At 50.8% G+C, this 27822-nt stretch overlaps 1 protein-coding gene across 4 annotated transcripts; it reads right to left on the reverse strand.

Annotated features, from left to right (window-relative positions):
• Positions 1 to 1613: 1613 nt before the first annotated feature.
• SERPINA3 (serpin family A member 3) lies at positions 1614 to 16239 on the reverse strand. Of its 4 annotated transcripts, none has more exons than XM_037831959.1 (5): positions 16140 to 16239; positions 13464 to 14115; positions 7723 to 7996; positions 4612 to 4762; positions 1614 to 2591 (listed from the first exon to the last, which is right to left on the reverse strand). In XM_037831959.1, exons 2-5 carry the CDS (start codon positions 14098 to 14100, stop codon positions 2388 to 2390), a joined length of 1266 nt encoding a protein of 421 aa, XP_037687887.1. In that variant the 5' UTR covers positions 14101 to 14115; positions 16140 to 16239; the 3' UTR covers positions 1614 to 2387. The 4 variants fall into 4 exon arrangements, with proteins under 4 accessions (XP_037687887.1, XP_037687886.1, XP_037687888.1 ...); XM_037831958.1 differs by having other exon boundaries at positions 16136 to 16218; XM_037831960.1 differs by having other exon boundaries at positions 13464 to 14112; positions 16136 to 16211.
• Positions 16240 to 27822: the final 11583 nt, after the last annotated feature.

The raw sequence follows: 27822 nt of genomic DNA on the forward strand, positions 1-27822 counted from the left end.
TTACAACTGATGAAAGAGTGTTTTTATTATTGGACTATCAATTGTAGTCCATGGTTGACATTAGGGTTTATAGTATCTTTTTTTTTTAAATTTGTGTTCTAATAACATGTTGTTTTAGTTTTTCTTGGCTGCAAGTACCATGCAATGGGTTAGCTAACACAGTGGGAATTTATTTGCTCATGGCTTTGAAGACAAGGGAAGATCCAAACTGAAGCATCATGAGGCGATGCTTTCTTCCTGAAGACTGGTGTTCTGGGGTTGGCTGCCGGTGATCCTTGGTCCTGGGCTCCTCTGTCACATTGCAATGCACACGGCAGCCTCTCCTGGCCTCTCAGTTCTCTTCTGGATTCCACTGAATTTCAGCTTCTTGTTCCCCATGGCTTTCTCTTTTTCTGTCTGAATTTCATTCTGCTTATAAAGGACTCCAGTAATAGGATTAAGACCCATCCTGATTGAGAGGAGCCACACCTCAACTGAAATCACCTCATCAAAAGGTCCTACTTAACAATAGATTCCCACCTACAGGAATGGACTAAGTTTAAGAAATGTTTTTCTGGGGGTGCCTACAGCTCCAAACCATCTCACATATATACAACCTAAATTTTTCCCTTTTAACCACATTCAAATATCTAATTCAATGCTGTTAATTTTGTTCACAATTTTGGGTTACCATCACCACCACCCATTACCAAAACTTTTCCATCATCCCAAATAGAAACGCTATACCATGTAAGCATTAACTCCCCATTCCCTACCCCTGCCTGGGCCGCTGGTAACCTATATTCTAGTTTCTGATTCTATGTCATACGTTCTTTATCCCATAATTTAGATTTATTACATATTTCTTTGTCAATTAGTCCTTTTTCTTTTCCTTATATTTCCTTGTTTGTTTTCTGTGAATTTAATTTTTGCTATGCATTTATTTGGGAAGTCTGTTATATTTGTTTCCCTTATATTATCTTTTTCTCATTGGTTGACTCTGACTTTCTGACTGGGAGGCTGTGTAGACCTGTTCCTGGGGCTGGGAGCTCCCCGGGTGCCTCAGAGAGGGGTGCTTGTACCCCCCCTCCCAGGGTAGAGAGAGAGATCGCTTTGCCTTCTGCTGTTGGTTCCTAAACTCAGTTCTGCTCTTCAGACCTCCAATTACTAGATGAGGCCCATAATTATCCAGGGTTATCGCCTTTACTTAAAGTCAATTGGTTGTAGTTGCTAACCCCACCTACAAAATGCCCCCGGGCCTTGCTTCATCATCTGTCTTGCCCATAAGATTGTAAGCTCTACAAGGGGCCACCACTGTGATCATCTTTCGGGGCAGAATTGCTTCGTGGTTGTGTTCCTCTGGCATCCGGTGGGTTGGGGATAATATCTTACTGGCACTAATGACTAGCTGTGTGGCCCTGGAAAAACTGCTGACCTTCTCTGTGCCTCACTTTTCCTCACCTATAAAATGGAACTAATAATAGTATCTCTCTCCTTGAGTCATCGCAAGGATTAAGTGGGTTATTTCAGGCAGTGCTCCCAGCAGATTGCCAGGCAGAAAGACCCCACTTTAGAAGAGCTGCTGTTGACATCATAACATTGCCTCAGTTGAATAAATGATTGTACAGATTGCCTTTATTTCAGTTATGCCTTTATTGCTAGTTTGCTACCAGCCCTCCATTCTGGTTGCCAAGGGAGCTAATGCATGAGGAAGGGGCTTCAGAACTGGTAAGGCAGTTGAGGGGATTGGGCTGGGAACCTGGTAAGTAGCTACGCTCCCTGGGTTGGGAGTTCTGGGGGTACAGAAGGAGACGATCCCACCGGAAGGCCCAGCCCAGCTGCAGCAGCAAGGGACCCAGGGGCTGTGCCAAATGTGATTCTAGGTCAGGAGCCCCTGCAAGGGTCAGGCTCGTGACAGCAGATCCCGGGCCCCAGGGGAGCAAAAGAGTGAACCTGAAACTGAGGACCAGGGAGCCCCGGAGGCAGAACTTGGCCTGAAGGCAGCAGGTCCTCTTCCAGGCCTGGGCCTGAGCTCCAGGTGGTCTTGGCTGCCGGCACAGGGTCAGGCAGGTCTTGTGGGGCTGATGAAGCTAAAGGCGGGAGGAGCCACACCTGCAGGAAGCTCAGACGGGGGATTTGGGGCCCAGGCAGCCACAGGGCAGGGAGTCAGAAAGGGGGGGAGGAGAAAGGCACACGAAAACCCACTGGTCCAGGAGGATGGTTTCCTGCTGTTGGGAGGCCCCGGGGTGTCTGGATCAAACAGTCCACTGGCTCCCTGCGAATGCCAGGCCTCACGCACGGGCTGTTTCTGGATGAGCAGACAGGCAAGGAGAGGGTGAGGCCTGGCCCAGGAACTCCATGCTTCCATTCTGGGCTCCTTGGCGGGGACTCCGCCTTGCGGCAGTGCTCTAGGCTTGGTTGGGGTTGACAAGTTTGACCAGAAAGAGGGTGTTCTGGGTGACTGTGGAGTGGATGTTCATCAGGAAGGGCCTGTTGAGGTTTACGGTGATCAGTGGACCCATCCTTCCGGACAAGGGGATGATTTTGACTCCTGTGGCAGCAGCTGCTTCTGTGCCCTTCTCGGCCACATCGAGCAGGGCCCTGTGGACCACCTGTGGGGACACCAGAGCATTACCCACCTGGGCAGGTGGGAGGGAGGCCAATGCCCTGCCTGCGTGCACCTGAAGGGGCCAGCACTTTCGCACATCTGCAGCGGGCCTGCCACTGTGCTGATTCTTGTCACACGTGTTTGTTCCTCCCAAGAACCCCGCCAGCTAGTTTTGCAGAATCTCATTGTGCAGACATGCAAATCAAGGTTCAGAGGCTGCGAGTGATTTGCGCAGGGTCATACAGGTGAAGAGTGGGGGCCCCATGATCTGGACTCCTCTATGTGGGGGTCTGGAGTCTGTGTTGCCCCCCAAATATCTACTGTGGGGGCAATGCCAGGCCTTTGGACAGCAACTTCTTGCAGCCTGTCCTCGGCCCAGCAGCTGAGGTGGCTGCCTCCTTGGACAGGCCTGGCCCTGCTTGCTGCACCTCTCCTTCCCCAGCTTAAACATCCTTGGGCCTTGTGACTGCATTTCACAGGTTGTGCCTTTGAGTTCCTGGGCCACCCGGGTTCCCTCCCATGCCTGTTCAAAGGAGGGATGTGGAACTGAGAGCAAGGCTCTGGGTGTGAACACACAGGACAAGGGAGAGTGGCAAGGGGTGCATGGGTTGTCCCCAGCCCCCCGTTTGTTCTGATTACTTTGCTTCTAGAGGTGCAGCCATGGGTCCCCAGGATGCTTTTCTCTGAATGTATTTTCATCACCATTTTCGTACAACCATTGTAATATTACCTATCCCCAGCCCCACCAGGCCCTGTGTACTAGTTGAAACCGCCATCCTCATCTTACAGGTGAAGAAACTGAGGGGGCAGTGAATGGTAGTGCATGCAATGGGGTCCACTGTTCTGTGATTCCAAGCCCAGGCTCTCTCTTCCCTGCGATGGGTCCCGTGATGGACTTGTGTGTCACATTACGCTGCAGGGGAAGTGCTCTGTTGTAACACAGCTCTTGGGGTGGGGGTGAGGGTAGGGGGGATGTCCCAGAGAGGGGAATTGGGTAAAGAGAAATGCAGTTATTTACAAAAATTCAATATTACCCAAATGTCTACCTGGCAATCACCACTCAAGTTCAGACGTGGAGAATGAATTACCCACATTTAAAAACTCACCTGGGAGGTTTGATGGGTTGAGCCCTCTACCATAAGTTTTACCCTTGGGAAGACGGTTGCTGCAAAGGAGAGGCTAGGCCTCCCTATATTTGTGCCTAAGAGTCTCCTCCTGAATGCCTCTTTGTTGCTCAGATGTGGCCCTCTCTCTCTGGCTAAGCCAACTTGAAAGGTGAAATCACTGCCCTCCCCCCTACGTGGGATCAGACACCCAGGGCAGTGAATCTCCCTGGCAACGTGGAATATGACTCCCGGGGAGGAATGTAGACCCGGCATCGTGGGACGGAGAACATCTTCTTGACCAAAAGGGGGATGTGAAAGGAAATGAAATAAGCTTCAGTGGCAGAGAGATTCCAAACCGAGCCGAGAGGTCACTCTGGTGGGCACTCTTACGCACACTTTAGACAACCCTTTTTAGGTTCTAAAGAATTGGGGTAGCTGGTGGTGGATACCTGAAACTATCAAACTACAAACCAGAACCCATGAATCTCGAAGACAGTTGTATAAAAATGTAGCTTATGAGGGGTGACAATGGGATTGGGAAAGCCATAAGGACCACACTCCACTTTGTCTAGTTTATGGATGGATGAGTAGAAAAATAGGGGAAGGAAACAAACAGACAAAGGTACCCAGTGTTCTTTTTTACTTCAATTGCTCTTTTTCACTCTAATTATTATTCTTGTTATTTTTGTGTGTGTGCTAATGAAGGTGTCAGGGATTGATTTAGGTGATGAATGTACAACTTTGTAATGGTACTGTAAAGAATCGAAAGTACGATTTGTTTTGTATGACTGCGTGGTATGTGAATATATCTCAATAAAATGATGATTAAAAAAACAAAACAAAACAAAACAAAACAAAACAAGAAAGCACTGACAAAACCAAAAAAAAAAAAAACCAAAAAAAAAAAACAAAACTCACCTGGGAAACCGTCAGGTTCTTGGACCCTGTGGCTCCCGATAGGTCAGCCTGGCTGGTGAAGACTTCCCTCATGCCCAGCCGGGGAAGAATGCCCGACAGGTCATAGTCACCGGAGATGGAGAACTTTGGCAAGTAGAGTTCATCTATGCGGCTAGGAAATGAGAAAAAACACACCTGAGCCTCGTGCTTCCTGCTGGAAGTAAGTAACCTTTCCCTGAGTTTCTAGACCTCACACATTATCTACTTACATCTGTAAGTGCCTGTTGTGGGTTGAATTGTGTCCCCTCAAAAAGACATGATGAGTCCTGACCCCTGGTACCCGTGAGGGTGGCCATGTGTGGGGAAAGAGGGGCTTTGCAGATGTCAGCACATGCAGGGGGCCAGCCTGGACTAGGCTGGACACTCAGTCAAGTGACTGTTGTCCTTGCAAGGAGAGGAAGCTTTGGACACATGGAAACAGCCGCGTACACAGAGGCAGAAGTGGGAATAGGGCATCTATGAGCCAAGGAAGGCCGGAGGGCTGGGAGTGCCACAACTGTCAGCTGTAAGGACAGAGGCACAGGACGGTTTTCTCCCTCAGACCCTCCAGCAGGAAGCAACCCTGCTGACACCTTGACTTCCAACTTCTGGTCTCCAGAACTGCAAGAAAGTAATGGTCTGTTGGCTTCAGCCACCAGTTAGTGGTGCTTTCTTACGGCAGCGTGGCCTGAATCTGCCCTGTAGTGCCTTGAGCTTGGCCTCGCCCCTTCCCTGCAAGCTTAGAGCGCGTGGGAAACACCTGCTCCCCAAAAACTTCCTCCAGGGGGCTGACGGGGCAGCCGGCAGGGTTCCTTGGCGGTCTGCTCCAGGGGGATCAGGAAGTCTTCCTGAAGGAGGTGGCAGTAAGGCTGAGTCCCAAAGAGAGGGGGAGTTGGCTGGGTAAGGGGAGGGGGGCAGGAAGTAGGTGGAAAAACTCATAGGAAATTGGGAAGAAATGGGGACACTCCACAGAGCAGAGGGAGGCCTTAGGGATGGAGGAGAGGGCTGAGGGATGGGTGGGGGGATGGGTCACAAAGGGTCTGGGGGCTGCTGTGGAGTCTGTATTTGAAGGGCTTTGGGGATCCTGAAATCTTCAATAGATGTTCCCATGTTGCACCTCCCTTCCCCATGAGCTCCTTGAGGTCAGGGGTTGGTCTGCTTGGGTGCTGTACCCTGAGCCTGACCCTGGCTGGACAGAGAGCGGGCAGTGAGCATGAAGCGATGTCCCCACCTCCGTGCTCCGCTCTCCCTTTGTCTGTGCCTCCCCCATGACTCTAGTCACTGTGTGCTTGGTCTAACAGGAGCCAAATACAAGGAGGCTATGACCCCACCAAGCTTTGAGTCTCATGGGAGCTGGGAAGGTGTCCTATTGCCCTCCATATCTGTTCATTCAATCATTCATTCATTGGTTCCTCCATTCATTCAACAAATATTTACTGAGCACTCACCATAGGCCAGGCTGTGTAGACTGATACATCCTCAGTGTTTTCTGCATCAAAGCTGTTCGATGTGTATTCTATTCATTCAAAGCTGTTTGATGTGTATTCTATTCATTCAAAGCTATTCACCGCCCCCCTGCTGTTTTAGCTTTTGGTGTTGCAGGGAAGACAGAGCAGGGAATGATGTTTAGGGCAGAACCCCAGGCCCCAGGGCCTCCTTGGCTGTAGAATGAGGGGGTCCCTCTTGGCAGTGGTTGGGCAGAGCTGCCATGCAATGCCCCTTTCCTTTTCTGTCTTATAAAGTGGCTTCCACATCCATTACCCTCCTGGATTCTCACATCACCCGATGAGGGTGGCAGGGTAAGGAGCCCCAAGGGAGTGTGACTGGAGTCTGGCTCTCTTCCTCTCCTGCTCAGCTGCCCACATGTGTTCCCCAAACCCTCACTGCAGGATCGGCGTGGACCACTACTCTGCCTCGCCTTTCCCCCTGGGCACTGGTTTCCCAAATTCCACGTCCCAGCCTGGGGCTCTACTCTCAGACTTCCCCAGAGCCCGACCCCCGCTCGCTGCCCCCTCCCCGCGGCTGGGCCCTGCAGTCTATTTTGCATTCAGCAGCCAGGATGAGCCTCTTGAAGCAATACTCACATCACCCCATTGCTCAGCTGAGAACCTTGTGGTGGCTTCCGTGTCACACCAGAAGAGCCAAGGTTTTCTAGGGTCCCCATGGCCCTACGTTCCCTGACCCACCCCTAGGGCCCCCTTGCCTCTCCTAACTCTCCCCTACACTCACCCTGCTCCAGCCACACCAGCCTCCTTGTGGTTCCTCAAACACACCAGGCTTGTTCCTGCAGGTGAGGCTTTACACTGGCTGTTCCCTCTGCTGGAATGTTCTTCCCCACATCCCCTAACAACCATCCTATTTACCTCCCAGTCCAGTTTTCTCAATTACCTCCCAGTCCAGTTTTCTCAATTCCTTTACCTTGCTCTATTTTTGTCTCTCCATTTGTCAACTTCTAACACACGAAATAATTTACAGATTAGATCTGTTTACTGTCTCTCTCACCCAAGGTAAAAAGTAAGCTCCTCTAGGGCAGGGGATTTTATGTTTTATTCACTGGTATATATACCCCAGGTCTAAAATAGTGCCTGGCACACAGTTAATTCTCAATTAAGTGAATCAGTGAATGAATGAATGAAATAGCCAAAGCAAAGCTGATTCTCAGAGTCTGTCTCACTTCAGCCCTCAACTCTTCACAATTCCTTCTGTCCCCCTCTACCTTCAAGAGGTTGAGACAAGGAGAAAACTCATGTGAGTGTTGGGAATTTTGTTGAAGATTCCTCATGACTTAGAGCATGTTAGAATCAGAGGAAATTTCACCCCTTGCTTAGCCCAATGCTGTCATCTTATAGAAGAATGAAATTTAGGCTCCAAGGCACCCAGGCAACAAGGGCATGGCAATGTCATGCTCCACCTTTCCCGTGAGAGCTCTCCCACCACTTCACCCCCTGCCCTGGACATTAGTGAGACTCCATGACATCTCAGATGCCTTGAGGTGGTGGGACCCAGGGTCTGGGGTTGGGGAATCAAGTAGGAGTGGAGTGGCCTGGGAGGAGGGTGGCCCAGTCACTAACTCAGGGCCCTGGCGACAATCACCTGGTTTTCAGTGAGTCTCTCCACCTTCTCAGGGTCTCTGGGGACAGCATGGCTTCCACTGCCTTCATTTTGCCCTTGTCGGGGAGGATGAAGAGGGCACTGGCATTGCCCGTGTATCTCAGCTCCACCAAAGTGCAGGAGAGCGCCTCATCCCGGAAATAGGGTGCGGTCAGGTCCTCGATGCTCATCATGGACACATCCACTGACCGTCTTGTGCTCACATGGAATTTTGTCTTGAAAGTGTCTTGGGGGTCAAAGGGGCTTTTCCACTTGGCTGTAGGGCAAGCAAGGAACTGTGTGAATACAAGGCTGCACTTCCTCCACCCATCTCTGCCCCTCCTCCCTGCCCAGTGGAAACACTTGGACATCAAGAGGCACCCGTGAGTACCTCTTGGGGATGGACTGCCCTGGCTTAGAAAAATACCTAGGCAGGTGGATGAGCTGGTGGGGATGGGGTGACTCACAGGCCTGGATTGAAATGGGCTTATGAAACAAATACCTGGATAATTGCTCTAAATAAGGACTCAAATAGGACTAAATAAGGACTCAAATAGGAAATTTAGGAATAGGGAGTGCAAAAGAGAGATGGGGGCTGGGGAAAGAGGTGGGGGGCAGAACACGACAATACTGTGGGAGGCTGGAGGCTGTGGAGAAAAGTGGGAAATTCCCAACTCCTTAAAAGGCATGGCCTTTCAAGAACAACAATGTCTAAGTCAAATATTTTTCATCACTGGCACTGCAAGGATGTAAACAAGTAGCTACCCTTCTGCCCTCTCCAAACCTTCTGCTCCTCTTCCCAACAGCTCTTGGGAGGGGTTTGGCTGAGTCCCAGGTCTGGCTGGTGAGGGGCAGACAGAAGAGAACACTCATCAGTGCAAACAGGCTGGCAGGGCAGGGGTGCTTTAATGGAGGGCTGAACACAGAGCCAAGAGTGACCATAGAATGAAAGTCCAGGGGCATTGTGACATCTCTGGGGGCGGGGGACATTGGACTTCCCAAAAGATGTGCTGGAAGGTGCTAACTTTAATAACCCAAAAGGGCAAGGAGGGTCCTTAGCTGCCATCTGGCTCATGTCCACCTCTATGGACCCTGCACAGTCCTAGTTACTAGCTCAGGCCTGCCCTAGATCCCGACTCTGAAGCTCCCATCACCCCCACCCCTATCCAGAAAGACTTGGAATTGTCACATCTCCTTGGACTCAGAACTTAGTGGCTCCACTCTGTCCTGGCCTTCAAGCCCAGACTAGCAGTCTCATGGCTTATGTCAGCAGCCAGTGGAAAGACCCCTGTCGTTTGGTCTAATTCTTCAGGCGCCTCTGCACTTAGCCCTTGGCCCTACCCCAGCCCATTTCAGTTTTGGATTCTAGGCTGTGCCCCTGTTCTCTGTCCCTCTTCTGTCCTTTTCTCTTGATGAATAACTTGGTTCCTTTGCCTGTCTTCCTCATCTTTGACTCCTTCTACTCTAGTCTAGCCCAGAACCAGCACCCTCTCCCTACCCCCACCCCCCAACCCCTCACGACCCACCTAGCCCTCAACACGTAACAGCTGGAGCCAGGTGCCCAGCCCCAATTTCTGGTCTCCAGGTATGGAGTGTTTATGCATGGTGGCCCTGGATGGAGGCCCTGTCCCAGCATCCCCACTTGCAGCACCACCTGCCTCCCAGCCTCCTCCCTCCTTGGCCTTATCAGATGTCTTGGCTGAGGGTTTTATCAGGGGCAGTGTGACTCCAGAGCCTGCCCACAGACTCTTAATTTTGCAAAGGCAAAAAGTTGCTTTTGGCTCCTATAGCTACAGCAAGCATTAAACACAGCCCAACTTGTAGCCAAATTATCATAAATCCTCATTTAAAGGCTTATTTATCTCAGCTGCTAATATCCTGTACAACATGTCCTCTTTTAACAAGAAAAATTACAAAGCATGCCAAAAGACTAGAAAAACATGGTCCAAAGAAACAAAGCAATCATCAGGATCAGACTCAGAGATGACACGGATGTTGGAATTTTCAGACAGGGAATTTAAAATAACCATAATTAACATGTTGAGGACTCTAACGGAATAAGTAGACAACAGGCAAAAATGGACAATGTAAGCATAGAGAGGGAAATTCTATAAGAAAGACTCAAGAGGAAATGCTAGCAATAAAAAAACACAGTAACAGACATGAAAAATGGCTTTAGTGGGCTCATCAGTCCAGGAAAGAATTGGTAAGCCTGAAGATAGGTCAACAGAAATTTCTCAAACTGAAATGCAAAGTGGACAAAGAATGATTAAAAAAAAAGGAAGAATGGAACTCCCAAGAACTGAGATGACTTCAAGAGGTATAACATACAAATAATGGGAATCCTAGAAGGAGAAGAAAGAGGGAACAGAGAATAAGAAATACTTGAAGTAAATGGCCAATTTGAAGTAAATACTTGATATAAAATTTATGACAGACACCGAACTATAAATTCAGGAATCTCAGAGAACACCAAGCAGGATAAATTTTTTTTTTTTTAAATCACACCTAGACACATCATATTGAAACTGCAGAAAACCAAAGACAGAGAGAATATATTGAAAGAAACTTGAGGAAAAATTGACCTCTCATACTTATAGAGGAAGAAGGATAAGTATTACAGACTTGTCATCAGAAACCATGCAAGCAAGAAGACAATGGAGTGAAACAAAGTATTGAAAATTCCGTGAAACTCATTCTTTGGGCTTCCTGCTGTGGGCCCATGAACTGCATGTGTTTAGTTGGGTATGATTGTTTCTTCTTCTAGATCAATGGTCAGAAAATTATAGCCTGCAAGCCAAACAGAGCATGGCTTGTCTTGGATGGCCCTCAAGCTAAGAATAGTGTTTACATTTTTCAAGGTTGCAAGCAAAAAAATAAAAAAGTAAATTAAAAGAATCTGCAACAGAGACCTTATATGGATTACAAAGCCTAAATTTCCACCTGGTCCTTTACAGAAAGAGTTTGTTGACCCCTCTCTAGATTGTGGGTTCTACATCTTCCATCTCCATTCTCGGCTTTGGGAGGTGCCCTGTAATAGCTCATGGAAGTCATCAACAGAATTACTTTCTGAGTTAAAAAGAGGAAGAAAAAGGAATTCTGGAATAGACTCAGGCCAAGAAAGAATCCCTACCATGTACAAGCCATCCCCTGGGGGAAGTCACTCAGCTTTAAGAGCTTCATGCTCCCTAACTAAAAAGTAGGGACATCACCACCCATTTTGCAAGGCCACCATGAGGATTCGACAAGGTAATGCATGTGGACAGCTGGTGATGGTAGGTGTGCAATAAGTGTGAGCTTCCTTTTTCCCCTATAATATAAACCATGCATGCCAGGTATGCTGGGTGGCCCTGCTTTCCCCAATGATCCTGTTGACTCTCCCCATCTGCAGGCTTTGTGAGACCAAGATGGCCCCTGGCCTTTCCTCCCTCCTCCCACACGCAGACCCTCTCTGCTTCCCTGGTCCTTGGAGCCTCCCAACACTGAGGGACTGAAGGTAAATCTAAATGCAAAAAGCGTCCGTGGCCATGCCCATCTCAGTGCATGAGATGCTTCAGCTAAAGAGGCATCCCTGCTCACCCAGTGCAGCAGCCCCTCAGGTGGCTTCTGTGGCCACCACGTGGGAAAAGGGTCAACATTACACAGGATGACGAGGCTCCTTTGGGGTTTTTTTTCTGGCTTGCCCTCTAGCCTGGGTCCCTGCCAGGAAGACGGGCTGCCTCGGGGGATCCCAGGGCTGCCTTGTATGCCAGAGTGGGAAGAAGGATGGATTTGGGGGCTGAAATCAGTCGCTCCAGACTCTATTGCTTTTTATAATCTCATGTCTGCATCCTACCTCCCCTAATACTTCCCAACATCCCCACCTAAGAAGATCAGGCTCCTTCTCCATATAGGTGGCTTCCTCATGGACCTCCCGGCCTCTGGGCTAGCCCCTCCCCTCCATTCCCTACGTGGCAGATCATTCTCCCAGTGCCCTCTAGACGAGTCCGAATGTCTCACAAGGCTAGCATTGTCCTTTCGATCTGGACTCTGCTGCCGCTCTCCCCTGGGTCTCTGCTCGGCAGCCACAGTGAATGTGAATTCCCTCCTCAGCCACACCATGTCCTCTCTTGCCTCCTTGACTTTGCATGGGCCATTCCCTCTGGTGCAATGCCCTTCCCTTCTTAGTCTATCTGGACCTAAGAGAGAAACAAAATTGTGCTAGGAGGAGTCTTCCTTTCTCTTCCTTTCTTAACTCCCCAGTCTCCTAGCCCTCTTCCTCTTACACAGTTGAGTTTGTAGTTCTAGCATCATTTGGAGAGTTAATCAAGCCCTGTGTGCCTAACTGGACTCCATTGCAAGAGGAAGAACTGCAAGGGAGGGGATTAGCACCCATCCCCTGTGGACCCTGCCTAGGCTGGTGTAGACGGCAGTGGGCTCTGCATCTGGACCTCATGGCCCCCTTCCCCATCCTCCCTTCCACCCCACAGGGTGGAGCCCAGCTGGGGAGAGGATGGAAAGAAGCTCAATTCTCCACCCCTGAGGAGGGCAGGAACATGCAATGGGGAGGGGTAGTTGGGGAGATTAGAGACTGGGGTGGGGAGAGGTCCCTCAGAAACATACCACCACCTCCACTACCTTCTTCTGTTTCTACCCCTCCTGCTTCCCCACTGTTAGCGACTGTTACAGCCCTGGCAGAACCTCACAAGGGCCTATGAGCTACTGGCTCGTTGGTCTGTCCCAGGGTAGGAGAATTTTGGGAAGAGAGCCCCAGGATGGGAGGAGGAGAGCACAGCAGTTCAGAGAGAAATTCTGCTCCAGGCCTTCATTCTACAGAAAGAAATCCCACCCAGGAGGGAAGTGGCTTGCCCTGGACACAGTCAGGCACCCCTCGTGCAGAGCTTCCTGTGCCGCCACAAGGTCCGTGTCTCCTTGTGCATCTTACCACCCCGTGGCTTCAAGTAGAGTTCCTTGTGTCCATATTGTTTCTTCCCCATCTGGAGCTGCAGGCTCTAGCTGCTTGGACTCTGCACCTTCAAACTTACAGGATTGGCCATGCACATAGCAGGGCTCAGACAGACTCGGTGATTTGCAATTGGGTGCATCCCTACCAGTGGGATCAGATGCTGGACCAAGGAAAGGCTGGGGAAGAACCACCTCTTGGGCATTGCCCTCCCCCAGGGCCCTTCCTGAGATCTGTCCATGCTGTTTCACCCTCGAGTTTCTAAGAGAATAGAAGCACAGAACCTTAGGGTGGCTGGGCTCCTGGGAGATGGCCACCCAGCCCTGCCTCCATGCGACCCTCGGCTGAGATGGAGCCTTTCCTGCAGGTGCAGGTCAGGAGTGGCCCTGCGCTCTGCCCAGGCCAAGCGCCTCCTGGATGATTTCCAACAGCTTCTCTTCCAGGAAGAAGAAGCTGCAGTTCTGGACCACACGGAATGTTTGAAAGGAGAGCTCCTTCCTTCTGTTTGTCAGGCAAGTTTAAATCAGAATAAAAAACACCACTCTTTTTCAAACCAAGGGTTAAGGGGTTCCATGGCAGTTATCTCCTATCCTGGAGTGACAAAGTGTTATTTGGAAACCCCACCAGAGGAAAGCACGCAGGGCGCGGTTTGTCCCCCAAGCCCCATCAGGCCTTGGGCGAGAACGGCAGCCCAAGCTACAGCAGTTTGCCTGACAGCACAGTGGCTGAGCCAGCTCGGAAACAGCCCAAAGGCTCAGAACTAAAAGTCAGTTCCTCTCTGAACCCCAAGCCCAGCACTCACCTTTAAAGAAGATGTAATTCACCAGAACCATCACTGTCTGTGGGTCGAGGCCCTTGACCAAATCCACAATTTTCCCCTGGGTTTCCCTCTTCACGTGGTCGTTGATGAGCTTCTCGGCGGCGGCGGAGTCCTGGAAGTTGGTGGTGAAGGCCTCAGAGGCATACAGAACCTGGGCGTCTTCCACGAACCTGTCCAGCAGCTGCAGGGCCCCGCTGACGAACAGGGCGTTGCCCGTGTGCAGCTGCAGCTGGGGGTGCGGCTGGTTGAGGGCCTGCGCCAGGCGCCGGAAGCCCTGGTGGATCTGGGCCTCAGGGGTCTCGGTGAGGTTGAACTTCAGGCCTTCCAGAATCTCCGTCAGGGTGGTGCCACGGGCCGCCAGGGACAGGAAGGCCAAGGCCATGGAGATGCTCACCGGCGAGAAGACGATGTTCCTGTCAGGGGCCTTCAAAGCCAACTGCTTGTAGAGGCTGCAGGCGAAGTCGGCGTTGCTGGCGGCCATCCTGAGGTCGTCCACACGTGTCCCGTTGCTTTGGTCCTCCTGGGTGACACTCTCCCCATCAAGTGAGCTGGCCGGGTGGCACAGGGCAGACGGACAGAGCCCGGCCACCAAGAGCCCGAGGGCCAGGAGGGGGGACATCCTCTCCACACTCTACTATGAAAAGCAAAGATTCTTCAGGTCACGGCTGGTCACACGGTGACACGGTGACCTGGGCACCACTGGGGTTCTCCTCACACAGCCTCCCTGCTCTGCAGCCCCTTGCTAGCTTCGTGACCTTCCCTCAGTAGGCCCTCTTCCAGCATCCCATATCCAGCATTATGTTTTGTGTTCCCTCTCACCCTTTGAGGCAGGTTCTGTAATTATTGCCATTTTTTCCCAATGGAGAAACTGGGCACAGAGAGGTCAAGGGATTGCCTGAGGCCACCCAGCATGCAGTGGAGGAGCGAGGGTGAGGAGCCAGGGTTGCTTGGCTGCTAGGTCTGGAAACCAATGGTGGTGTGAGCTGCTGCCCAGTAAAAAGGCTGTCTCCTCCCCCTCCTACTGGGTGAGCAGAAAGAGGGGCTCCTCCCCTCCATATGTCCCCTACGAGTCATGTGACCTTGGGCAGGTGCCCTACTGCTTGGCCGGCACCTGAGGATTAGCTGAGAGAGTGCACAAAATGCAGCTGGCACGGTGCCCGGGACACGGGTGGCCCCCAGTCAGGGCTGGCTGCATAAAGGCCAAACAAAGGCAGAATTTTCTTTCCTGCTCCTGCCAGGTTACCACATGGTCACTGCTCTGACCTCAGTCTGGAAAGGCCGTGTGGTGGAGGGGAAAGTGGTATGGGCTTCAGAGTCTAAGAAGCTAGGCTGGGCTTTATGTTTGGCCACTTGTGATCACTGTGTGGCTGTGAGCAAGTGGCTGAACCTCTCTGAGCCTCAGTTTCCATCTCTGTAAAACCTGTTGAGTGGCTCAGGTGAGATAAACGTGAAGGGGCCTGACTGGTGAGAGGTGTTGCAGAGACGTTACTCGCTGTTGTACTCGCTCCCCCTGAAACTAGTTGCTCAGATCCCTGGGAGAGTCCCTGAGTTATTGCCCAGGAGGCCAGATTGAGGACTGAGTTCAAGGCCCCTGGACCCGCAGCAAACAGGATTATTTACTAACTTCAGCCTCTCTGCACTCAGTTCTGGAATTCAGAGGAGAGGGGAGGTGGGGGGTAAGGGGAGAAGAGAAAGAGAGGGGAGAGGCAAAGGGAGACAGAAGGAGAGCATGGAGAGAGGAGGGGAGGTGAGAGGAGGGGAATAGAGGTGAGAGAAGAGGGGACGGAGAGGAGAAAAGGGGATGGAGAGGATGGGAGACTGAGAGGAGGGCGGGGAAGGGAGGAGAATTGAAGAGAAGGGGAGGGAAGGGGGAGGTGAGGAGGGAGGAGGTGGGGGGGAGTTAAGGAGACAACGTTCCTCAGGGCAGAGGTAGCTTGGTGGCCTCAACTGTTTGCCCTTGGGCCGGGCGTCTGATGCAACCATTTCTTTGGAAGAGAGTTAAACACTCCCCCTCCCCCCAAATAAACCATTTCCAGAGAAAACAGCCTTGTCTGTTTGGGCAAGCTGGAGGGCTAGCTTGTTTATGAGCTGTCTGTCTCTTCTGTCGCTGGACAGAGCAGCTGTCTGCCTGTCTGTCCCACCAGGGGAGCAGCAGGGGCCAGGACGGAAAGTGGAGCCTCCAAGCCCCTCATGGAGACCCTGAAATCATGATGGGCCCTGCGGTCATCAATCTGCACCAAGTTCTGAGAACAGCACCCTGTGCCAGGCGAGGGAGCTGCAGGGGTCACCCCCACCAGAGAGTTCCGGTCCTGGGGTGGGGGTGTGGGAGCAGGTACAGGAAAGGAGGGGCAGGGAGGGGGCCGAGGAGGACAGGGACCCCATGGTGGCTCGAATGGAGACCACCTTCTCCATGAACCTCAGAGCCCCAAAATGTTGGAGGCAGTAAGGAGATCGCAGTCCCGGAGCACCTCTGTCACTCTGAGTGTGTGAGAATCCAGACCTGGGAGAGGAATTGTCCTCAGACCCCGGGACATTCAGTGGCAGGCGGAGCTCAGGACTGTCTCCATCACCCACCCCCTCCCGGCTCCCTCTGCGTCTCAGGCTACACCCACCCCAGGGAGATGGGTTCCCAGGTGTAAAGCGTCATAGATTACCTGCCTGAGAGCTGGATGTAGTTGGTGAATCCAAATCAGCCTGCCTGCAGGGCTGGATTTTCGTGAATGCTAACAGTTATTTATCCCTTTAAAGAACTCCTCCCCTTGCTTAGGAAACACTGGCCAGGAAAATAAGATCTTCTGTTCTCAGACTGGAAACGGCCAAGCGATTATTTCCGGTAACATGGATTTATTAGGTATACTCAAACTCTCTCGTTTCTGGGAACAGTCCCTAACTTTTTGTCCTTTTTTCAAGAAATAACTTTCTCTTGTTAGTTTTCTTTTTTGTTTACAAAGAACACAAAAAAAATCCAGAAAATATTAAAAAAAGGATATTGAGAAAAATTCCCCAGAATTTTATCTCCCAGGGAAGGCCCCAGATAACTAACATTTTGGTGTATTTCTTTTAAAGTCACTTTTTTTGATGTGTGTATGTGTGTGTGCATGTGACTCTCCATCCACAAACACAGATATGTATAAAAATGCAACATTTTATTTCTCAGCAGCTCAATTTGCTTTTGAGGCATACCCCCCATTCCCTTGGAGGGGGGCATAGAAAGTCACCCTCTGAGCCCCGCCCCCTTCCCAGGGTTGCATCTGGAGAGCAGCTGGTGGGGAGGGGGCCTTATTGAGAGCCTGGGCACGGTGGGGGCTGCTGGTCTCCAGGACCTTCTGTTTGGGGGAGTGTCTCCTGAGTTGTCCTTGCACCTATCACATGCCCCCTCTCTGTTTACCTACCACTGGTTGACCTTGAGTTACCCTCAGGTATCTCTCTTGGTTAATCTTGGGCCTTCCTTGCGCTCTTGGGAAAAACCTTCCCTTGAAACCTAGTCATCACGATCCTTTCATCCACGACAGCCCCAGATAAACCACAGAGGAACCCCTGGGGTTCCACAGAGCACAGTTTGGAAAACACTGGATTATTGGGGAGAAAACATGGCTTTGGCAGGAGGTAGAACTGACTGGAATCCTGGCTGTATCAGTCACCACCTGTGTGACCTCAGGCAAATTACCACAAATCCCTGCACCTTAATGTCCTCTCTCTAAAATAAAGATAACAATTTCCCTGACAGGGGATTTATAAAGATGAAGTGAAATAATACTAAATGTAAGCTTGATTAGGACAGGATTGTTGTTTTGCTTAGTGCTGCATCCTTAGGGTACTTAATGAATATTTGCTGAATGTAAAGTACTGAGCTGATCAATGAGAGTTTGGTCCTGCCTTCCCTTAAACGATGACTTGTATCCTTCCACACTCTAAATGTTTTCAGAATTGAATACATGTTTTAAACTTACATAGAATCCAAAAGAAATAGGGGCTAAAACAAGATTGAAGCTCATTTCTGTCTCATATAGCAGTCCAGATGTAGGGTTGACAAGGCGTCTCCTCTTTGTCAGGGATCCCGGTCCATCATCTTGTTGCTCTGCCATCGCCAGTGGTTTGTCTGGTCCAAGAGGGCTCATCCCCATGTCCATCTTCCAGCCAATAGCCACACCTAGCTGCAAGAGAAGCTGTGCAAGGCAATCAATATTCTGGATGGGTCATGACTCAGGGAAAAAAAAAAAATCAGGAGTTCTAGTCCTGTGGGAGAGAGATGAACATGGGCATTGTGGGTAACTAATAATCTTGCCCCAACATGTTTCCTGAGTGTTCCCAAGTTCTCCAGGCTTCAGGAGAGACATCATTTTCTTTAAAACTCAACTGACTTAATCTGAACCTCCATCCGATGTGAAGGTACATAACTCCTCTCCTCTCCAAGGTGAGGATGCTTGGGGGGTGGACTGGCATGTCCTGGTGGCCACCTGTCACCTGGAGCTCCAGTCTGAAGCTCCAGGGCCATGTGCACCTCACTCCTTGCAGCCTTACCTGGTCTGCTTTGCCCCCAAGCATTGGTGTAGGACTTCTGTTTTATTCTGCAAGCGTGTGTCCCATACAAGGATGGCACATGTCACAGTGTTCTCTAGGGTCTGGTGAAAACTTAAGGGAATTATGAGGCAGGAAAAGGTAACAAAGTTGATGTCAGATAGTGTTGTTCTAGAATCCATTGGAGTGGTCCCCTCTAGGCCATCTCCCTACTAGCCATTGGTGGCTGCAGGATTGCTGGAGCCTGTTTATGTCCCCAGGCAGCAATCCCTTTAGGGGCAGAGACGGCCCTGCCCCCGAGGAAAAACTCATTGGCATCACTTGGGAGCTTGTTAGAAATGCAAATTCATGGGACCCCTCCCAGGCCCACTAATTCAGAATCTACATTTGAATGAGATCCCTGGGATTTGCATGCATGATAAAAGCCTAGAAGCACTGTTTTATGGGCTGAGCAGCATAGAAAAATAAGGGTCTCCTGGCCATTCCCTTAAACCTTTTACTGTGAAGTCATCAGATACATATGGAGTCCAAAAAAGTGACCCAACACTTTTCTTCTTTTAGTTCTGGCTCAAGTCATGGCTTCCAGCTCACGCATCATACACAGAGGTTTGGAGTTAGGATGAATTTCTTTGTTCCCCTCCCACCCCCTTAATCCCATCCCACCCTCCTTGCCATCACAGGGGACCACTCTCCCCTTCGAATCTTCTTTTTCTTCTCTCTGTCCTCCATGGCCTCTTGGTTCCATTAAACCCTCACTTTCTTCTCCCCCACGAGGTCTCACCCTCTTTAGTCCAGCCTGGGAGCCGCAGCCATCACCACCCGCCAGTTGCCAGGGGCCGGCTGGGCGTCCCCAGAGTCCACGTTTAAACAGGAAACCGCAGCCCTGCTGGGTGATCCTGGAGGGCTTCCTCAAGGAGGCGCTGGTGGGGGTGGGTGGGCAGACAATTCCAGGCAGGCAAAGCAGCACAGGCAGGAGGGGACAGGCTGGGCCTGGATGGGTGCTCAGTGACAGTGCCTGGACAGACTGCCTTTGTCTAGCTCAATCAAGAGAAAATGACAATCATAGTGGTATAATTCTTGTTGTACAGGTGTCAAGTTCATGGCTTTGGTAAGGTGTTGGCTTCCTGGGGACCAAGGTCAGGAAGGCCACTGGGGTCTCAGCTGCATGGAAGCTCCGCCCCCTAGACCCCTCCCCACCATTTGACCATGGACGATTATATTCCTCTCACTTAAAATGGGCCCAGGTGGGCAGTCCAAGGTGAGCTGGAAGGTTCTCCCCGGCTTTGGTGGGGACAGGGCCAAGGTCTCCTGGAGCCTACATCTGAGATGCAGGAAACGAGCTGCTCATCCAAGGGGAGGCAGAGGCCGGCAGTGACACCAGCCTTTGGGGCCTGTGCAGGTGTGGCCACAGCACCTGCCTCAAAGGGTTTCTTGAAGGGATGAAAGGAAACGAAGGGCAGCGAGTGCCCTCCGGGACCCAGCACTGGTGGGTTCGCAGTCATGGAGACACTCTCTCTTAGTGTCCCCAGACTGGACTCCCCTTGAAATCAGAAGCTTGGGTTTGGCGAGCTTGATCATTGTGATGCTTTTTATAGTTTTTCACAGATACTGTCTTTGTGATGCTACTTATGACTCTTCAACCTGACTTGGCACAGTGTGCTCGGAAACCTTAAGCAAAGGGCTGTGTCCACACTGGGGCTGGACTTAGAACCGGAGAAGAGTGTACTTCTGGAGCTTAACTGTGGTCAGTGGTAGGGGTCCCAGAAAGAGGGTTTCCCCCTTCAACCTCCACGGGGAAGCCGGGGCTGGGAGGGACAAATGCTGAGTGTTGGTGATACAGCTGCCCCTCCAGAGAGCTGACCTCAGAGATGGAGGGGGTGGTCAGGGGGAAGGGCCTTACTTGCCAGGCTCCAGTTGCTCCTGGCTCTGCTACCTGCTACTGGCTGGCCAACTGCTTCCTGATTCTGAACCTCTTTTGTCAAGTGTATTTCCACTAAGAATTCTTGGGGGGTGGGGGTGGGGGATGAGATGCTGACTACTGCCCAAACCTCAGAGAAGGTCCAGCCTTCTCTGTCACAGGCTGGTGGACTCCTGTCTCAGGTCAGAATCGATGGACTCAACAGCTTGTGTTTGTCTGACACCCACTCTGGTCTCTGGCTGTGTTCGTGCTGGACTCGTTCTGCGGCTGTGCATATCCCAGGTGGAATTTGCAAATTCCTCTCAGCACACCCACTCCCTGGCTGGGTCCCCAACATTTAGAGGCAGTCACAGACATGTTTGGCAGGAAGAATTCCTCTCTCTGTTTTGGTTGCTGCTTAGTCATCTCTTCCTTCTCAGTGTCTTGTTTTCCTCTGGGGAGGTTGTGGTTACTGTAGTTTGCCATCAACAGCTTCTGTTTCAAACTGCCTTAGGCATGACTTGCTGGCATAATCTCTGAATTTCTGGTAAATGAAGACCATCGGGGGCATGCCTCTTATTTTCTGGGCCTCAATTTCTTTCCTTAATTCAAAATGGGACGTCATCCCTTCCTCATCCACCCATTCATTTATTGGCTCCTTCAGTCCACCCATTTGCTTTCAGAACCTCCTATGAGGGCAGTTACTCTGTAGGCACTGGGATTACTCTGGTCGTTTTAAAGATTGTCCACAATTTCTTTGCTGCTCCTCCCCCCAAGAGATGGCACTTCATGGCCCTTCTGTTGGGTTGGAACAGGACTTTGTGACTCTCGTCTACCAAATAGAATATTACAGAAGTGGTGGGATGTCGCTTCCGAGAGGGTTATAAAAAGACCTCTGCTTCTCCTGGGGGTCTCTCTCTCGCTCAGGTTGCCTGCTCTAGATGAAGACCCCTCGTGAGCAGCCCTGGGGAGGAACTGAGGTCTCCTACCAAAAGCCACATGGGCGAGCTTGAGAGTGGGTTCCCCAGCCCAGGTAGAGCCTTGGGGTGACCACAGCTTGGCCAACAGCTTGATGGCAACCTCATGAGAGACCCTGATCCAGGACCACCCAGAGCAGCCGATCCCAGATTCTGGACCCTTGCAAACCATGGGAGAGCATAAACATTTGTTGTTTTAGGCTGCCAAGTCTTGGGGTGATTTATTATGCAGCTGTCGATGACTAACACAAACCACAGCTCCCACCCTCTGGGCTTTTAGGATTGAGGGGGAAGACAGTGAACAGGGAAATCGGAGGATTGTATAAGAAAACAGGTGACTTCTCCTACGCAGCGTGGGTCTCTGTAAATGCAAGCTAATTCCTCCTTCTCTATATTTAAGCAAATCAATCACACAGAGATCCAGTAACAGTGATGCTAAAAATCGTAGCTGCACTTTATGCTGAGGAACTCAACGAATCCTCCCAAACACCCTCTGAGGATTATCTCTATTGTGTACGTGGGGAAACTGAGGTACAGAGAAGTGAAGCAAATTCCTGAGGTCACACAGCTGCTAACTAACCCCTGAGCTGAGACTCCATAGCAGGCCGTCTGGCTTTGGGGTCCACCCTCTGACCTTCTCCAGAACACATGCAGTTCTACCCACGGGGCTGACGGGTTCCCGGCCCGATGGTGACCCAGGGTTGGGAAGCCGTTTGCTGAGGCCACTCAGCTGGAAGGTGGAGGTGTCCTGACCCCAGTTCAGGGGCTTGGCCTGCTGTCATTTTGCCAGGCTGCTACGACAAATACTACACAATGATTTGGCTGAGACGACAAGAATTTACTGGCTCCCAGTGTGGAGGCTAGAGGCCCCGGGCCGTGCTCTCTTGGAGTCAGTAGCAAGAAGACGATGGCTGTCCTGTCTCTCGTGATGCTCCCTTTCTCCTCTCTGGATCCTTCTGACTTTGGCTTCTACTGACTGTGACCTAATTTCCTCTCTTCATAAGGCCTCGAATCACATGCATCAAGATCACTCTGATTAAATTTGGGCCACAGCATAAATAATAATATCTTCCAAAGGTCCTGTTTACAAATGGGCTCACTCCCACAGGAATGTGGAGCAAGATTTGAACAAGTCCTTTGTGGGGGACATGACTCAACCCCCAGCACTGTGCTCTGTCCCAACCCAGGGAAGACCCCAGGCTTACGGCTTGGCAGCATCAGTGGCCAAGGATGCACCTTTGGATGCCTTTTGTTAATGTCAGGGCTATTGGAGTGAGACCCTTGCACACCCTCCACTTCTCGCTGTCTCCCCTTCACCTCCAACATGCATTGAGCCTCAGACCCTCTGCAGGGCAGCCTCGGCCTGCTGTGCGTTCCTTACAGGGGTCCTCTCCCACTTTTTACCTAGGTGCTGTGGTCCTTTCCATGTTTCCAAGGCCCCTGGTCACTGGAATTTTTATCCGGAAATTTGACACAAGAGCCTCCTTGGCTCTCTCTTCAACTGTCTCACAGGCCCCTCAAGCCCATCAGGTCCTAAAAAAAATCCCATGGTGCTTCTCCACAAATCTGCCCCCGCCCTGCCCTGCCTTCCCCACCTCACTAACTGGCGCCTCTTCTTTCTGGGCCACTCACACAAGGAACCTGGGAGCCACCCCCCACCCCAGCCCCGGCATGGGGGAGATCTCTGTCTCCCCATCCCTGGAAACTGCCCCCTACTCTCCATCTCTACTGCTGTCTTTCTAGTCCCAGCCAGCAACTCGGCTCCCTGTGGCAATGACCTCTTGGGGGTCTCCACACTTCCAAGCCCACCCCTCGCTCGGCCATTGCCGAGTATTTCTACAAGAATATTCCACAAGGAGGTAAGTCAGTTCATGTCCCTCACCTGTTTGACTTCCCAGTGCCCTGAGAACTAAACCCCTTTCCTTTTCATAGCCTTGGGATGCCCCAGCAAGGGTGACATTCCTTAAGGCAGAGCTCAGGGGTGACATGACATGACATGTGCCAGGAGAAGGCAGGCAGAGGGGCTCTAGCCCCCTGGGGAAGTGCAGCACAAAAGCCTCCTTGTTACCTCCAGGCTGACTCCCTGAGGTCAGTGTTGGTGGCAGTTACAATCCCTTTCCCATCATGTGTGAGTCAGCCCCTCTGCCATGGACAAAGGGACCAAAGAGAATGTTCTGTCTCAGGCTTCCAATTTGATGCAATCACAGATGAATCAACCTTTGGTTATATTCTGGTTGGGTATAACGTGGCAGGAAACCTTCCTTGGTCCTTCAGGTGTAACTGACCCTCCTCTGACTCACCCAACCCTCCTCCTGCTCCCAACACAGAATGCAGCCTTCATCTGCTGCCCGGAGATCTCACTACTTGCTTTGTCTCAATTGCAGAGGCTGTTGGCTTCTGCCATCTGGGACGGCTGCTTGGTTGCCAGGTTTAGCAAACCAAACCACCTCAGAATTCATGGATTTCTTACATGACACAGTTCCTTGTGGTTTATCTGATTTTCCCATTTCCCTGTGTGCCCTACGTGTTGTCTGGTGGCCCTACCCTCAGGACTCGGTGCTGGTGCAGGCTGGTCCTGCCCCCAAGGAGTAGGGGAGTCTTAGGCAGTAGCCCAAGGGACTGCCCAGTCAGGGAGTCTTCCTAGCAAGTTATGCCCTTCCACAGCCCATTCATCCACCCATCCATCCATCCAACATTTGTCAGGAGCCCTCTTTCTGTCAAAGTCTGCACTGGACACCGGGGGTGCAGAGGTGGTTCAGGCCCTCACGGAAACACAGACACATGGAGGGATGACAACCACACAGTGTAGTCAGTGATAGCAGGAGGAATGGATGGGTCTGGGGGAGCCAGGAAGTCTCCCCGGAGAAGGGGAACCTCTGAGCAGGGTCCTGAAGACATGCTCTCAGAAGGATCAGGTTTTGTGATAATAGTTAACTGGCTGTTTCCCTGCAATGATTAGACAGAAAAATGCTTAAGAAGCAAAGAGCTTCTCAGCCTGCCCAGCCTGGTATGAGAGGCAGCGTCAGGCATCCGGGCTGGGTGGGTGGCAGCTGAGGGGAGAGAGGCACAGTGAGATGCACTGGATATCTCTGTCCTCTCTTGTGTAAGGAGTAGAGGATCTGAAAGCTGCGTGTGCACCCGAATCCGGAGGGAGAGCTGCTTAAAAATGCATCTTTCAGGACCCCGGCCCCAAACCCTCTGATTCAATAGGTACAGGCAAGGAATATGCATTTTACCCAGTCCCCCAGGTGATGTTGATCACAGATTGGAATGTGCTGTCATAGGCAGGTCAAATCTTCTTCTTTCGCCTGGTTTCCTCGAAGCCTTTGGACAGCCCCATGACCCGCCATCTTTATAATCAGTCCTATTGTGCAGATGGAGATATAGACATGTCATATAGTGGTTCACCTGGGAGCAGAGATGCCGAGCCAGGTCTTCCTGCCCCATATCTCACACTTCTTTACTCCCCACCTGCCTCACACCTGCTGGACCCACCGTCCCAAACCCCACCCCTACCCTGGCCCGGATCCCTTAGCATTTGTGAAGGAATGAGAGAAGGAATATTTACCTGTTCATCTGTGAAGACTGAGAAATAGGGGTTCAGAGAGGAGAAGACTCTCTGGAGACATCACTCTGGGTCCCCAACTCTTGGATCCTTCATCTACCCCAAGGATCATCATGGTGGCCACACTATGGGGTGGTGGAGAGGGCTCAGGGGTTCATTCAGGAACAGTGCTCAGCACCTATAGGCACACAACATGTGCACAGCTCTTAGTACAACTAGAGCCATGGTTGTATTAGCTGCTGAATACCTGGCAGCGCCCAGAAGGTTGTGTGTGTGTGTGTGTATATGAATGCACATACTCACATGTGTGTGAGAAGCAGTGTGGATGCATGCAGGGTTGTGTCATTATCTGCATCTGTATGTTTCTATGAAAAATCACCTTCTGGAAGGGCACATGGACTCTCACACCTGGTGTGCCAGTTTGAGTGTATTGTGTCCCCCAAATGCCATTATCTTTGTAGTCTTGTGGGGCAGAAGTTTTTGGTGCTGGTTGGATTTGCTTGGAATGTGCTCCACCCAGCTGTGGGAGATGATTCTGATGAGATGTTCCCATGGAGGCGTGGCCCCACCCATTCAAGGTGGGCCTTGATCAGTGGAGCCTTATAAATGAACTGACAGAGAGAGAAAACTCAGTGAGTGCAGCTGGGAGTGATGTTTTGAAGAGGAGCAAGCTTGCTAGAGAGGAATGTCCTGGGAGAAAGCCGTTTTGAGGCCGGAGCTTTGGAACAGATGCCAGCTGCCTTCCTAGCTAGCAGAGGTTTTCCGGACACCACTGGCCGTCCTCCGGTGAAGGTACCCGATTGCTAATGTGTTGCCTTGGACGCTTTGTGGCCTTAAGACTGTAACTGTATAGCAAAATAAACCCCCGTTTTATAAAAGCCTATCCATCTCTGGTGTTTTGCATTCTGCAGCATTAGCAAACTAGGACACCTGGCTTCTCCCAAGGGGTCAAAGGAACCGGCTTTTGTGGGTCAGTGCTGTGCTGGCAGCCCTATGAGAGACAGGAGAGGGCCTGGGATGTCATCTGCTCACTGTCCCTCCATGACTTGTGGGAGGTAGCTATCTGTTTGGTGCTTCATTAACTGAGCCTTTATATGCAAAAGGCTTAAACACGGTGACAGGCACACAGCTCCTGGCATCCAAGGGCTACTTGTCATTATCACTCGTCACCCACCCCTAGCACCCTGCCAGTGCAATGAAGGCAAATAGGCGCCGACGAAGGAGGGAGCCTTGCCCCAGCCCCTTCCCTCACTGGCTCCAGCCACACTTGCCCTCGGTCTTAGCCTCTTGGGGGTGCTGTGACCAAGTACCACCAACTGGGCCACTTAGAGCCACAGAAACTTATTGTCTCACAGTCCAGAAGCTACAAGTCTGCGAGTGGATGGCGGCAGGACTCGCTCCCTCTGAAGTCTGCAGGGAAGGATCCGTTCCCTGCCTCTCTCCCAGCTCCTGGCGGTGGCTGAGGACCCTCGGCGTCCCTTAGCGTGTGATGTGGCTCAGTCTCTGCCTCCGCCGTCCCATGGCTGTCTTCTCTCTGTGTCTCTGCGTCCCCTCTCCCTTTCTCACAAGGACACAGTCATATTGGATTAAAGGCCACCCACCCTGCTCCAGTATGACTTCATTTTAACTTGCCTAATTCCATCTATAATGACCTTATTCCCAAATAAGGTCACATTCTGAAGCACCAGGGGCAGTAGGACTTCAACGTGTCTTTGGAAGGGTAGGTGGTTTGAAGTTGTATGTACCCCAGGAAAACATGATCTTAAATCTAACCCATTCCTGTGGGTGTGAACCCGTTGTATGTAGGACCTTTTGATGAGGCTACTTGAGTTAAGGTGTGGTCCAGCCCAATCAGGATGGGTCTTATTCCATTATGGAGGCTTTTATAAGTGGAATGAAATTCAGACACAGAGAGAAAGCCACAGAGGGAGCAGCCAGAAGCTGAACATCAACAGAACCTGGAAGGGAAGGGAGAGACCAGGAGATACCACCATGTGCTTTGCCATACGGCAAGCTAAGGACCAAGGATCACCAGCAGTCAGCCTCAGATCACCATAGTCTTTGCAGAGCCTTGATGATACCTGGACTTGGACTTTCTGTTAGCCTCAAAACCATAAGCAAATAAATTCCCATTGTTTAAGCCAAACTATGGCATTGGTATTTGCTTGAACAACCAAGGAAACTAAAACGGGGGGACACAGTTTAACCCATAACACTCTTTTCCAGTTTCTTGAATGGACACCCCCTTTCCCACCTCTAGACCTTTGCCCACGATGCTCACAGTTAATCGTTGCCCAGTTCACTCCTGCTGGGCCTTCAGGCACCAGCTTCCACGCCACCTCCTCAGGGAGACCCTCCTGACGTCACGGCTGCAGGAAGTTTCCTCACATCGCCTTTCTTAGCACCCAATTCCCTTCCTTAACTGTCCCCTGCTTCTGTCTTAGCAATTGCCTTTCCCTGCTTTTCTTTTTTTTTTTTTTTAGAACATTTTACTTTTAAACAACTTTTTATTTTGGAATTATTTTAGATGTACAGCAAAGTTGTAGAAATAGGACAGAGTTCCCATATTCCCTTCGCCCAGCTTCTCCTAGTGGAACGTCTTACATCACCACGATATGTTTATCAAAACCAAGAAGTGAACATTGGTACAATACAGACTGTTTGGATTTTGCCAGTTTCCCCCCTAATATTATTTTCCATTCCAGGGTTCAATACAGGGCCCCACATTGCACTTAGTCATCGTGCTTCCTTAGACTCCTCCCATTGGTTACAGTTTCTCAGTCTCTCCTTGTTCATCGTGACTTTGACACTTCTGGAAGAGATTTCAGATATTTTGTAGAATGTTCCTCAACTGGGGTTTGTCTGATGTTTTCTTGTGATTAGATTGAATTTATGCGTTTTTCACAAGAAGACTACCTAGGTGAGGTGCCTTTCTCATTGCATCGTACCGTGCTCTCAACATGACGTCACTGGTGATGTTAGCCTTGAACTTGGCCGAGGTGGCATCCCCCAGGTTTCTCCACTGTAGAAGTTACTATTTCCCCCTTTCCACACTTCATTCATTTGAAGTGAGTTACAACACTGAGCTCACACTGTGTAACACTTATCATCAACTAACATGCTGTGTATTTTACTTTCCTATCTTATTCTTTGTTTTGTTTTGTTTTGTTGTCTTCCCACACTAGACTAAAAGCTCCACAAAGGCAGGGATTTTGTCTGTTTCCTTCATTTATTTCTAGCACCTAGAACAGGGCCAAGCCCACAGCAGACATGTAATAAACATCTGTGGGTAAATGAATTGCCCCCATCACAGTTTGTCTTATACATTGATTTGTTTGTTTACTGGGTGTTGCCAGGGTCTGTGTCTGCTGGGCTCACCATTCT

The sequence above is a fragment of the Choloepus didactylus genome, chromosome 4, assembly GCF_015220235.1.
Source record: "Choloepus didactylus isolate mChoDid1 chromosome 4, mChoDid1.pri, whole genome shotgun sequence".
Lineage (NCBI taxonomy): Eukaryota > Metazoa > Chordata > Mammalia > Pilosa > Megalonychidae > Choloepus > Choloepus didactylus.